The 13,130-nt window shown below is 48.4% G+C and overlaps 1 protein-coding gene across 1 annotated transcript in view; it reads left to right on the top strand.

The window, feature by feature from the left end:
• The window catches only part of ITGA9 (integrin subunit alpha 9), a 327,365-nt gene that overhangs the window by 197,407 nt on the left and 116,828 nt on the right, over window positions 1-13,130 (top strand). Inside the window, exon 17 of the mRNA XM_049629010.1 lies at window positions 51-201. Coding sequence (XP_049484967.1) covers window positions 51-201 — 151 coding nt within the window. The remainder of the gene's footprint in view (window positions 1-50; window positions 202-13,130) is intronic.

The following is a 13,130-nucleotide window of genomic DNA, read 5'->3' as shown; positions in this document are numbered from 1 at the left end:
GATGTTATGAAAGCTTCAGGGCATTCACTGCTGTTTATTGCTCATTGCAGTGTGGATGAGAAAACCCCATACCTAGCTTTGGGAGCTGTGAAGAATATCTCCCTAAACATCTCCATCTCAAACCTTGGGGACGACGCCTACGATGCCAACGTGTCCTTCAATGTTTCCCGCGAGCTCTTCTTTATCAACATGTGGCAGAAGGTAAGGAAGGCACCCCCGAAAGGGAGCCTTTGTTCTGTCTGGTGCGTTCTCTGACTTTCATCACAGCTTGGAACGTGCAGTGGTTCTGCAAAGCCTGTTTCGTTATGTGGGGCATCATTTGGAACTCTGGGGATTTTTCCTCCTCCTGGACTTAGAAGGTGCGTTGGTGCGGCCAGAGGAGAAACTGTAGATACCTACAGGGTGCTGGAGCGATATCCATATCTAACACTGCCCCCCATCCGTTTTGTCTCGTGGAACCCTCCCCCTCCTGTTTTGTCTCACCACTTCTCCAAACACTCGCATGTTCTAGAGAATTCCAGTTGTACATCGGTAGTTACAAGGAACGAGATAAGAAATGAGGACAAATCGCTGCCTGTTATCACCCCTGGTGCACTTGATGTTTTCCATGAAAGGGTCACGTATGTCAGCCTAAGCTTTGGCACGTTTATTTACGATATATTTGAGTGAATTGAGGAAATTAAATTACTTTCATGAAATGAGTAAATTTTTCAGCACGAACTAATGTACTTGAATGAATTGAAGTTTAAGTCGAGTGACTCAGAAGGGAAAAAGCAGTTGGTATTCTCTCCTGTCCTGTAATCCAACTCAGTGAACCACCTATGGGAAGAAGGAAGAACGAGTCACCAGGAGGCCACAGGAATGAGTGGGCTCAGACAGACCTCGCCCTTCCCGGTGGTTGCTCTAACTCTTGACAGCAGTTTTGAAGGCAAATCGTGTCACTTTTCAACGTGTTTACAACATGGAACTGCAGTACCTTGACATCTGTGTTAAACGGAACCAAAATCACTTTCGGAGGAACAGTCGTGCCCTGCCCACAGAGGAGCACTGAGCGTGCCTTCAAGCCCGTGGGAAAACGTCTGTTCAGACACAGATCCTGGCAAGCTCGCCAGTTTTGACAGGATTACACCAACCTTGCCCAGCTTAGGGGGCACCTGAAGGCTATAGAGAGATCTGTAGTGATGGGGCTCCAAGAACTTCACAAGAGGTTATCTCAAATCTCTGCTGCTTCATAGCTTTTAGGAACGCCAGGGTTGGGAAGGTCACAAAAGCGGTCAAGAAGGACTATGAGAAGGGCACACTTCCCATCCTCTGTAAGCTAAAATTGTCCTGGGGTAAGCCCAGTCAAGAGAGAACCAAGTATCTCTAGGGTTCTAGTATCTCTGGCTCCATACAGAATGTCTTTTATAGGATTTCCTGTGCTGTGCCATCGTCTTGTAGGGGGTGGATTTGGGGGAGGGGCAGACTCAAGGACAGATCTGTAAAACTCCTCTCTGGGGTAACTGAAAGGATGTGGTTGGTGACTTGGGTCATTACGTTGCAGGCTCCTCTCACTTAGGACCCACCGGAGAAATTTCTTTCCGGCCTCAGAATTAGGAAGAGCTGTGTCTCCCCAAGTACCTTGGCTTATTTTTGCCTATAGACACAGTCATCCTTGTGACAAAGCTTTGTTCTGTCTGTTGTCTGCTACAAAGTTGAGAGCTGGCCCCGCTCTTTCGGTATATAGGATTTGGTAGTATTATTTCATAAACTGTATAACTGCCTATATCTTACTTTACTTCCTTCATCATAGGTTTCTTTTTAGCATGGAGGCTACATAATATTCTGTCATAAAGTATTCTATGGGATTACCCTTAAATTCCTGTTATGTAGATATTTCATTCTAGTTTTATTCTCTTTAATGCTGTGATGAGGGGCGCCTAGGTGGCTCAGTCTGTTAAGCATCTGGCTCTTGATAGCGGCTCAGGTCACGATCTCACAGTTTGTGAGATTGAGCCTCATGTCAGGCTCTGTGCTGAGCATGGACCCTGCTTGGGATTCCCTCTCTCCCTCTCCCTGTCTCCCTCTCTCTCTGCCCCAACCCTGCTCGTGTGCGTGCCTATGTGCTTTCTCTCTTAAAATAAATATTTTTTTAAAAAATTGAAAAAACAATACCGTGATGACTGTCTCTCACAGAGATTGCCCTGAACAAGTGCTTTTATCTTTAGTCTTGTAACTATCTGGGGGATGGGCCACAGCAGTGATTGACCACCCACTATATACCAGGGGTTTCACACGCATCTTCCCATTCCCTCCTTACTGCGTAGGATCTGGGCACATCTGCCATATTGGAGGAATGCTGCAGGAGAGAAGTGAGGGAAGCAGGATGAGGCAGGGAAAGGGCTGAGTAAGGGGAGGCTGTTGTAAAATGTAGCCTTAGTCTGAATGATAGGGTGGAAAGACGTGGAGGAATGCGCAAGAGCATAAATCACTCAGCAGAATCGTCCCCTCTTGAAGTGGCAGGAGAGCACCATTCCCACCCTTGTATCATACTGACTACCTTGAGGAGTAGTAAGTAACCCCCCAGGCATTCTTGATGAGGGGCTCTAGTCAGGTGAGGACAGTGTACCTGGGAAGGCCACAGGTATGTCATTAGCTCCTATAGCCGATCATTTTTATCTCTTCTCCATCGAATCCCAACGAGCTTTGGCACAGGGAGCCCTGGTTTCAATTTGGCAGAGAGTTGACAAGGTTTCGGGGGCTCTTCTGGATGTGGGACGCATTAGCGTGAAAAGGTGGCAGGGTACAGAGACAGCACGTAGCGGCCGTGGGGGCAGGACTGTCTAGAAAAACAGGGAAGATGACCCTCAATGTGATAGGAGAAGGTAAAGAAACAAAAATTCCTCTCCCATGACCACAACTGCACGTGGAGATGTAGATGGCATCACTCAGCCCAGAGCAAGATTCTAATAGCACCCAGATGGGTGGTACAAAGGAACCAAGAGAGCCCACCCACCCCACGTAGGCCTAACAGAACCAACATGGACCCTACAGAAAGATTCTACCACATAAACTAAGACGAGTGTAACTCAGGACACAGAAGAAAAGCATACCCTTTAGAAAGATTATTAATAGAATACAAAAGTAAATTTTACAGAGCACCCACTTTTGTTCTTGATGAAATTCAAGAAAAATATGAGCACCACAAAAGATCAGAGAGTAGAATCATAAACTGGGATGAAAAAGGAATGAACTGAGAGGCCAAAAAAATAAAGGTTGTAGATAGGATAAGGAAATATAATGAAACCAAGAAAGCAATGGCAGAATTAAAACGTGCTGTAATTAGGAAAGAGCAGAATTAGTAGAATGGAAATCTGATTCATTGCTGTACAGGACATATTTGAGATGGTCTCTGAGGATTCAAAGAAAAAAAAAGTCAGTGAAGAAGGATGACGGTAAAAACTATACATGTAGAAGGTGGAGACTGGAGAATCAGCATAGATAAGTGGGTCCAGAATACTTGGAACAGAAGACATGAGTAGATACCAAAGAAGGATCTCCATTCTCTTGAATGGTCTCTGCAAATACCAGGCAAAAATACTGAGAACACTTTAATGTCAACACACAGCTTCACGAGATTTTTAATTTTCAAAATGTGAAAGTGATGCTACTGATACCTAACAGAAAACAAAGAAACCAATGTTCCATAGACTTCTTTAACAGTATTAAAAAGTCAGAGTAGGTTCTTGTCAATTAAGAATTCTATACCCAGCCAAGTTGCCCTCCCTCGTAAAGGCAAAATGAAGACATCCCTGAATATGTGAGAATTCATAAAGTCTGTTAACTCTCCTAGTTTAGATTTCCCCAAAAGCAGACTCTGACACTATGACGTAGGTACAGGTGGTTTATTTGGGGAGTGATCTCAGGAGGCACGTTGTGGGAGTGGTGCGTTTAGACGGGGAAGGGATGAAAGCTAGGAAAGTGTGTGCTGATGAGCCATGGGGAACTTGGGCTGTGTCCTGCTGCAGACCTTCTCAGACAGTCTCTGTGGAACATGCTCTCAGAGTCACTCCCAGGGGTAAGGAAGCTGCTAGAGGATTTCTCCACCAACTTTTTTTTTTTTTTTTTTGAGAGAGAGAGAGAAAAAGAAAGAGAGTACACAAGGGGCACCTGGGTGACTGAGTCCGTTAAGCCTCTGACTTTGACTCAAGTCATGATCTCACAGTTCCTGAGTTCGAGCCCCGCATCAGGCTCTGTGCTGACAGCGCAGAGCCTGGAGCCTGCTTTGGCTTCTGTGTCTTTCTGTCTCTCTCTCTCTCTCTCTCTCTCTCTCTCTCTCTCTCTCTCTGCCCCCCTTCAAAAAAATAAACTTTAAAAAAAAACATGCAAGCAGGGGAGAGGGACAGAGAGGGAAAGAAAGAGTAAGAGTGTGAGAGAGAGAGAGAGAGAGAGAGAGAGAGAGAGAGAGAATCTTAAGAAGGTTCCATGCTCTGTGCAGAGCCTGACATAAGGCTCCATCCCACAACCCCAGGATCATGACCTGAGCCAAAATCAAGAGTGACTGAGCCACTCAGGCGCCCCAGATTTCTCCACCAACTCTCGCCATTCATCCACAGAAAATCACTCCAAGGGCTTTAACACCCTGGCACTTCCAGCCTTCTCTGGCTATGAGCCACACTCCCTGGGGTGAGTGAACAATTCCAGCAGTGAGAAGTTGGAAGCCTCTGGCCCAGAGGGCACTGGCTTCAGGTGACCAACCCTTTGGTTAGTTCTAGGGAATGTGAGCAAGGCAGCATCTGCTTCAATAACTGTTGAAGCTTTAATAAGCATGAAACTATTCCTGAGAAATAGGATACTTACAGATAAAGCACTCAAGAATAGAGTCGTTGAATAAAGTGTTAGGGCCAAAGAAATGTAGAAGTAAGAAAAAACAAATTTTGCAAACATTTAAAATAGGAAGCAAATGTTAAAAAAAAAAAGATTTATTGCCCCAGTAAAGACATAATTGAAACAATTAACTTAAAAACTAAGACTATAATATCAGTTGTACCGTACAAATTTGGGAAGAAACATAATCTCATCACTGTTGCTGCTTCACATTCTTCAGAAGGGAGTTTGGACTCCTCAGCTGTTGGTGAGAGGCCGTTCTGAGCCGCCGCTTCCTGCCTCCCCTCTTCCCCAGCCTTGGTGTTCGCCATGCCCCACATATGCGCTTGAATCCAGTTATAATTCAGACCCAAAGCTGCCTTTATCCTAGAATTCCCTCCGTCCCCATTTTCTTCAGTGAACTGCCCTGCCCTCAGATCTCCGCTCCGATGCCTCCCCTGGCTGCATGGGTGATGTGGGTGGGTGGGTGGGTGGCTCTCCCTCTGTCCAAAGCCACAAGGCGGCTCGGGGCGTAGGCCTCCAAGGTCTCCGGTCTTCTCTGTCATCACCCAGTTGATGATGTGTTCGTTTCTGAGACTGGACAAAACATCTCCCCTAACACGGACTCTTCTGTCCTCTGTAACGCAGAACTGCTTCCAAAGATTCATGCTGGTTCTTTCCTGTAAGGGAAGACTGCTTACAAAAATGTGGGATGCACACTGGATAACCATCTGCTGGCTTTTCTCTCGCCTCCATCAAGCTAACGTGAAAACACTCCGTAAAACGGGGCTTCGTGTGCCGGTGGCCGCTCATTGGCCGGCACGTGCGGGTTGGCCGGGGCGCAGCCCACGGCGGTCGTGTAGTGGCCGTCTGTGAAGCCGTGCGCCGGGTCTCATAGGGATGGGGGAGGGGCACAGTGGAAAAGGAGAGTAAAGAACAACGGAGACGATGCACTTGGAACACATCTGCACCACACAGCCCCAGGGTCACATTCAGGTTAGATTCTGCGTGAGCGGCACCCCCGGAACACCACCCCACAGGCTACGTGGATGGTGCCACCCCCCCTCCGGAGTTGTACAGCCATGTGGCTGTGGGGTCAAGGGAAAGTTGAGTTTTAATTTCTCGCCGCGATGCCGCTCGGCACACAGCGGCTCTTCTTGCCTCCGTGGAACAGGAACGCGTTTGTTCAGACAGCAGTCGTTAGGTACCTGCTAAGTGCCAGGGGCCGTACCAACGGCTGGGGGACCCAAAGACGAGTAAGGGCCGGTCCCTGCTTGCGAAGAACTCCTGGCCTAGTGGGGTGCGAGGCATGTCAGCAAACAGCACCGGAGGCCATCTGCTGTCCAGAGCACTGGGACATGACATTGCTCTGAAGCACGCGATGACCTACACCAGCTAGTCTCGGGTTGCCTGAAGCTCCCAGATAAGTGCTGGGGAAAGAGGATGGGCCTCCTCTGAAGAGTTGATATCAGCTGGTGCTGCCGTCGCAGAGCTGGGATGGATGAGTGAGTTTATTCGGTGAAGGGGAGAGCTGGCTGGAGCCCCGTGACAGGGCAGAGGAAGAGGGACAGGAGCGATCCAGCAAGGTGGAAAAAGGCTACCCGTGTGGGTCTAAGGGCCAGCGATGCTCCGAGTGGCAGTGTGGCCTCTGGACGTTTTAGGAATGCAGATGGCTGCTGTCCTATGCTGAAGTTGCTTGTCGGTTGGGGCTCCGGCGCTCAGGAATGCTTCATGTGGCCAGACAGATAAGCTCAAAGAAGAGGCCGGGTGCGTGGTCACGTATCTTCGTGGCAGTCAGTGCCTGTTAGGGCCCGCATGGGAACAGACAGGGACATGGACAGTTGTAAGCTTGAAGATAGTGCAAGGGTACTCCCAGGTGACCTTTGGGTCCCAAGGGGGCGTGGTGGCTTGCCACAGAGTCACAGAAGAGGTCGTGCTTGGCGAGAAAGAACGAGGAGGGGGTCCCTGACCTAGCACCCTCTGTAGCATGAGTGCTCTCTTGGTTTGGATCTCCCAGACGCTGACCTTGAAGCGAGGAATTGAGGGCAGTTTGTTTGGTTGTTTGAGAGGTGCAAGAAACACTGGGAGGGAAATGGAGCAGTGACAGACAGGGGGAGGCGGCTGATGCAGGGGGTGCTGTTCAACCAGCTGCCACAGTGGGCAGTGGGGCTTCATCCCAGGCCAACCCTGGGAAGCAGTGTAAAACCCAAACTTGGGGGCTGAGGCAGCTGGGGGAGTCAGTGGTTGAAGCTTTCTAGGAGCACGCATCCCCCAGACCTCTATCCTGTGCTGTGCGTGGCCAGAACAACCAACCTCATTCTGGAAAGTTCCATTCAAGCACAGGGTCGCAGCCGCTGGCAACCGGACGTGGGGTGGGGCACCCTGAAAGGTGTAACACGTCTGTGTGAGGTTCCCCAGAACCTGTAGAGATGCCCACAGGGTTGGAAGCATTTGCAACCTAAACACCTCACTTTCTAGACTTCCAGAAGTCACAAGTTAGCGTAACGGAACTTTGCCAGGGTTCTAGCTCGAGAACTAGCGATGCACACCTCACGGTCTTACGGGAGTGGCGCAAGGCTAGTATTGTAAGTGGGACAAGGGGCCCAGGTGTGGGACAGTAGGAGGCAGGGAAGACTGTGGAAAAACGGGGCCTCATCCAGAGAGAGCAGGCCACGGTTCCCAGGTGGGAGTGAGGGCCGATGCAGCCAGATTTCCTACTTTTCAAGAAAAGCCAGAAGTCCACATTTTTATGTGAAATCTCATGACTTTGGCAGCTAATTAAAATGTTTTCTGAACATTGTATGGGCCAAACAAAACATATCCAACTGACTGCATCCAGTCTGTAGGCCACCAACTCGTGACCTCTGACTTAGCTGTTTTCCATATGCTGTAGGCAGTTCTCCCGCCTGCCTGTTGTCACGTGGATATGTATCTGGGGTAGACCCTGGTGTGTGTGCAGGCGTGACTACATTTCACACCTGTCCCTGGGTGGCAGGTTAGCTAGCCAAAGAGATTTGGGGGTTCAAGCGTGAGTGTCTGCTTGGGGGGAGGGAGGGTCAATTTACAGGTAGTATCCATGGCACTTTAAAGCCAATGATGTTCTCAAAACCCTTGCACGATTGCAAGAGGCAGCCAAGTCGGGGGTTGTGCTTCAGAAATTCTTAGAAGTAACACAGCAAGCCGCCAAGGTCGGGGAGAGGGAAGGCGAGGCTCTCGCTCCCGTCCCACGCAGATGCAGAAACTCAGCTCTGTTTCTTGCGCTCAGCAGGACCTTGAGCCAAGGGTCTTCTCTCTGTGACTCAGTTTCCTTCTCTGTGAAATGAGACGTGCCGAGGGTCAAATGGCGTCTGTGCAGACTACTCGTACGTGATGCGCGGCTACCATGGCGGCCCCCGCCACCCACAAGCACCAAGTCTGTAATTCATTCATTTACTCAGAAGGTATGCATTGGTCACCTACTCCAGACCAAGATTACATGCTGAGGGGGAGGAGGGGGAAAAAGCAAGAATACTAGACGGTGCGCTGTCAGTCAGAGGGTGTTGACTCTTCCTTTTTTTTTTTTTTTTTTTTAATGTTTATTTTATTTGGAGAGAGAGAGAGAGGAGTATGAGCGGGGAAGGGGCAGAGAGGGAGGTTAGAGAGAATCCCAAGCAGGCTCCGTGCTGTCAGCACAGAGCCCAACACGGCTTGAACCCTTGAACCATGAGATCATGACCTGAGCCAAAATCAAGAATTGGACGCTTGACCCACTGACCCAGCCAGGCGCCCAGACTCTTCCTTTTAAACTGAAAATCAAGACCTGTGGTCTTAGCAAAGGGATTGCAGGAGAGTGTGTGCATGGGCCTTCATAACGTCAAAAAATAGAGCTAGTGTTAAACAAACATATTTTTATATTTAATTAGTTACCTTTATTTAAAAAAATGAAATTACGTGAAAATAATGGAAAATTTGGTGTATATGTGTGTGTGTGTAAATATACATATATGTGTATGTGTAAATATATATGTATATATATGTATATATATGTATATGTATATATATGTATATATATGTATATGTGTAAATATATATGTATATATGTATATATATATTTACACATATACACGTGTAAATATATATATATCAGTTAAGTAAGTGGGCTAACTTTTGTAGTCCCCATTTGTTTGCTTTTAATAATGCCTATTGATTGGGGCGCCTGGGTGGCTCAGACGGTTGAGCGTCCGACTTCGGCTCAGGTCATGATCTCACAGCTCTTGAGTTCGAGCCCCACATTGAGCTCTGTGCTGACCTCTCAGAGCCCGGAGCCTGCTTCGGATTCTGTGTCTCCCTCTCTCTCTGCCCCTAACCCACTCGCATTCTGTCTCTGTCTCTCTCAAAAATAAATAAACATTAAAAAAAATTTTTTTTAATAATGCCTATTGATTTTTTTTTTCATTACTATTTGCCGAAGTGTTAGAATTTTTGGTTTGGGGATGTTGACTTTTTAAAATCCAAGATCTATAATGGTTCAAATGTGTGATATGTGTGATGAATATCAGAGTTTAGAGAATGAGGAAAATAATGTACTCGCGAAACAATGTAGGGCTAGGCCCGGAGTCTTTAGGCAGGGAGAGTGATAAATTTGGAGGGTGATGGGGGGTTCGTGGGGTCTGGAGCCAACGAGCAAGAAAGAATTCTTGAAGATGTCTTTGGTACAAAAAGGTGATTTTTTTTTTTAACGTTTATTTATTTTTGAGACAGAGAGAGACAGAGCATGAACGGGGAGGGGCAGAGAGAGAGGGAGACACAGAATCGGAAGCAGGCTCCAGGCTCTGAGCCATCAGCCCAGAGCCCGACGCGGGGCCCGAACTCACGGACCGCGAGATCGTGACCTGAGCTGAAGTCGGACGCTTAAGCGACTGCGCCACCCAGGCGCCCCGCAAAAAGGTGATTTTATGAAAGCATAGGGACAGGACCTGGAGGCAGGAAGAGCTGCACTGAAAGTGTGGGGGGCGGGGGGGTGACGGTTTCATGGAGTCAGAGACAAAGTCAAGAGGGAGTTTCCAGAGAGACGTGCATGTGCTAAAGACTTACTGGAGGCCTAGCTGTTGTCAATCTAAGGTTGTTTTTCTCTCTAGCAAAGCATTAACCTTAAGATTGTAGGGAGTTCCTGGACTTTAGGCTGTGGATGGGATTGCCTTTTTCTTAACCGTTTGCTTTTTGTTTTGTTTTGTCCTTTCCTGTTTTGGGTAGCCGGGGGTGTCCGAGGAATACCACACATGTCCCACCTAGGGAGGGGGGCGGTGCTAGCTTGTGCTTGCCCCTTAGCCTGCATCATGCTCCCTCATCAGAGAGGACCGACCCAAAGGTCTGCAGGCCCAGTGAAGCCTGGTGGGGAGAATGCAGCATTTTTATCAGCCAGGCAGTGATGGGCCCTATGTGTTCTCTACTGAAAATACGGACTAAGGAAATAGAAGAGAGGACAGAGGTTTGTGACATGCTGGAGGAAGAACCAAGAAAGAGCAAACAGACCAGGGAAGACCGGGTGAGACTCAGTCTTGGGATTGCCGGAAGGAAAGAGACCAGTAAGGAAACAGTAGAGTCCTGAATCCCGCTGGGAAAATAGAGACCTACCACTTACAGTGCCTTTTAGAGCTTTCTGCCCTTTAAAGTTCATAAGAAACATAGTTAGTGCCCGGCCCCGGTTGTTTGTAAGTCACTGAATCCCACTGACACACTGTGGTGTCACCATCTAACCTCCCTGAGAGACCGAGGTAGCGAAGTGGGCCCTGGGCCCTTCTGTCTCCTCCCACGACAGGGCCCAGTGTGGGAGGCCTGATGGTGTCCATTAGAAGTGGTGTGAAGGAGAGCTTAGTTTTGCTCTTTCTGAGGAGTGCTTTGCATTCCAAATTAAACTTGGCCTCTGAGTTGAAAGCACCAGGTCAGCTTTTGTGGCGTTCAATGGCTTGTTCTTTATGACAAAGGCAGAGGAGGGCTCATAAGTTTGTTTTTCTTATAAAGTGATTCTTCCAGTTTGTATCTACCTTTACCACAGAAAGGCCTTCTCTCAGGGTCTTCTCTCTTCTCCCTTTCAAGGCAAACCACTCAAGATGGCGCCAGGCGATAAAAATGATCCCATTTCTAACCCAAAGAAGAGTGGGAAAGATTAGGTACTTACGTGTTTGTATGCCTTTATATTTGTGGGAGTGCCCTGGCCTGTTCTCAGATAGAAGTTTGCACACAGGAACTGCACCTGCACCAAGGAACACGACGAGAGTCTTCCGTGGAGCTGGGAAGGCCAGCATTGCGTCAGGAAGGGTTTGCAGGCAGGAGCGCGAGTGGCCGTTGGTGTGTGAGCACATTTCAGAGAGCCTGCCTTCCCTCTGCGGCTGCTCTCCTTCGCGGCAGGAACTGATTTTCATTGTGTTCTGCTTTCTCCTGTCTCTTGTCAAGTTAATAGTCGCCCGAGTAAAATGCAACCCTTAGATGTTTATAGTCATCTTGGCCCGGCCATTAAGATGATGAATGAACTTGCTTCTTGCCCTTGTAAGGGAGGCCTGAGGGTGGATATCGATACTCAGAAAATAATAAGTCTTTTCCGCCCCTTTTCTGTTTTTAATCCAGTGCCCCAAGCCCCTCGGTGACTTTACCTTGAACTTCCTGCATAATGCCAGGCAGAAAAAACTCACCGGGTTCCAAGCCTATCTGTGGCTCTGACACAGCAGCGAGTTCTTTTCCTCTTTCTTCCCTTGTCGGTCTTCCCCATCCCGCTTGCCGAGGGTAAATCCCAAGTTCCCTAGTGCCTTTCCCGTTTCTGAGCTCTTTCTGCTGGTTGCTGCCCTTCCTCCTGGAGACGACAAGAGTGGGTGGTAGGGAGCAGGTACCCTGAGGCCAGGTTCCTAGTTCCTCACCTGGATTACTTGGCCTTGCGTCCAGGTCAGAGATTCTCACCCCTGGAGAAATTGTGCCTGAGGGCCAGCCTGGGCCCTTCCTGCCCCAGTCGGCAGTGAGAGGTGATAGAAAAACCCAGATGTCCATTTCCCATCACAACGTGGCCTCGGTGTTCCACGGTGGGGCTCGTTTTTCACATATATGAAAAGCTTCATTTGTGTATTCACTGTGTTTGGAAGGAAGGCTACGTTTTGCTTTAGAAATGTCAACAGAGCCTTAGCTACAACAAGGATCAATTAAGAAGGACGTTTCCCAGAGCTGCAGGACTTGGGTAAATCTATGGGGGGAGGGGTTATTTTAGCAAACATGTGTTAAACCTCTGGATTTTTTTTCTAATGAATTGAAAAACAGCAATTTAATAATTTCCTCTTCTAAGGGGAAGGAGAGTCTTGGATTTTAAATCTTTTTCATAAAGCAGTGCAACACCTCTTAAAAGGAAAGCCATGAAAATGGACTGCTAAGCCAAGGCAAACAAAAGAAAACGAAAAAGATTAAGGAGAACAAGGGTGCCTCAGGCTGGGTTTCCCTGAAGCAGACGCAGAGGGAGTGGGGAAGCGGGACAGGGCAGGGGTGATCTCAGGCTCAGTGCTGCCGAGGGTGGCCTCTGCCTGATCCTGCAGGGGAGCTGGGAAGTGTGAGTCCCACCTCAGCGAAGTCCTTGTCGAGGTCAGGAAGCTGGGCTTTTGTTCCCCCACGGCACCAGTCATTGGTTAAGGGCCCCTACTGAGGAATCAAAGTCCCAGCACTTTCCGCCCTCGGTGGGTGAGGTGTGGACTTAGTGGTCCAGTAGCCTGAGGGCAAGCCTCCAAGGAAGACCCACAGATGCTGGCTCTTGGAAGAAGACACATACTGCAGCCAGAAGGTGGACACCTAGACGGGGTCCTAGGGGATCTGGTGGAACCCTGAAAGCGTTTGCTATAGTAGGATTGCCGCTGACTGGTGTTCTTTGCGTCCTGAAGGCTGTGTTATAAGCATATTGACAAAGATCCAGCTCTTGACGTGTGTGTGTGTGTGTGTGTGTGTGTGTGTGTGTATGTGTGTGATATTCTCACGTGATAATGTCAGTGGCACACAGGATATTTCTGCGAGCATCTGAATTTGGGAACAAATATATATGCCCTTGGAATTTCACAGAGAACGTGAATACATAGCTATGTCCTGTTAAGATCCAACTTGCCAGAACTGTTATTTCATCCCTTTGAGGCCAGACTTCCCAGTAGCCTCGCTGCTTCCTGATGGCCACTTACCCAGGCACCTGAGTGTAACTGGCCAGCCTGTCCTCTACCCTAGGCAGATGGGTTAAACCACTGATTTTGAAAATAGTTAGGAATGTGTTTGGCTGCATAAGGCCAACT

The sequence above is a fragment of the Panthera uncia genome, chromosome C2 (genome assembly GCF_023721935.1).
Source record: "Panthera uncia isolate 11264 chromosome C2, Puncia_PCG_1.0, whole genome shotgun sequence".
Taxonomy (NCBI): Eukaryota; Metazoa; Chordata; class Mammalia; order Carnivora; family Felidae; genus Panthera; species Panthera uncia.
This window is presented reverse-complemented; position numbering and strand designations above follow the sequence as displayed.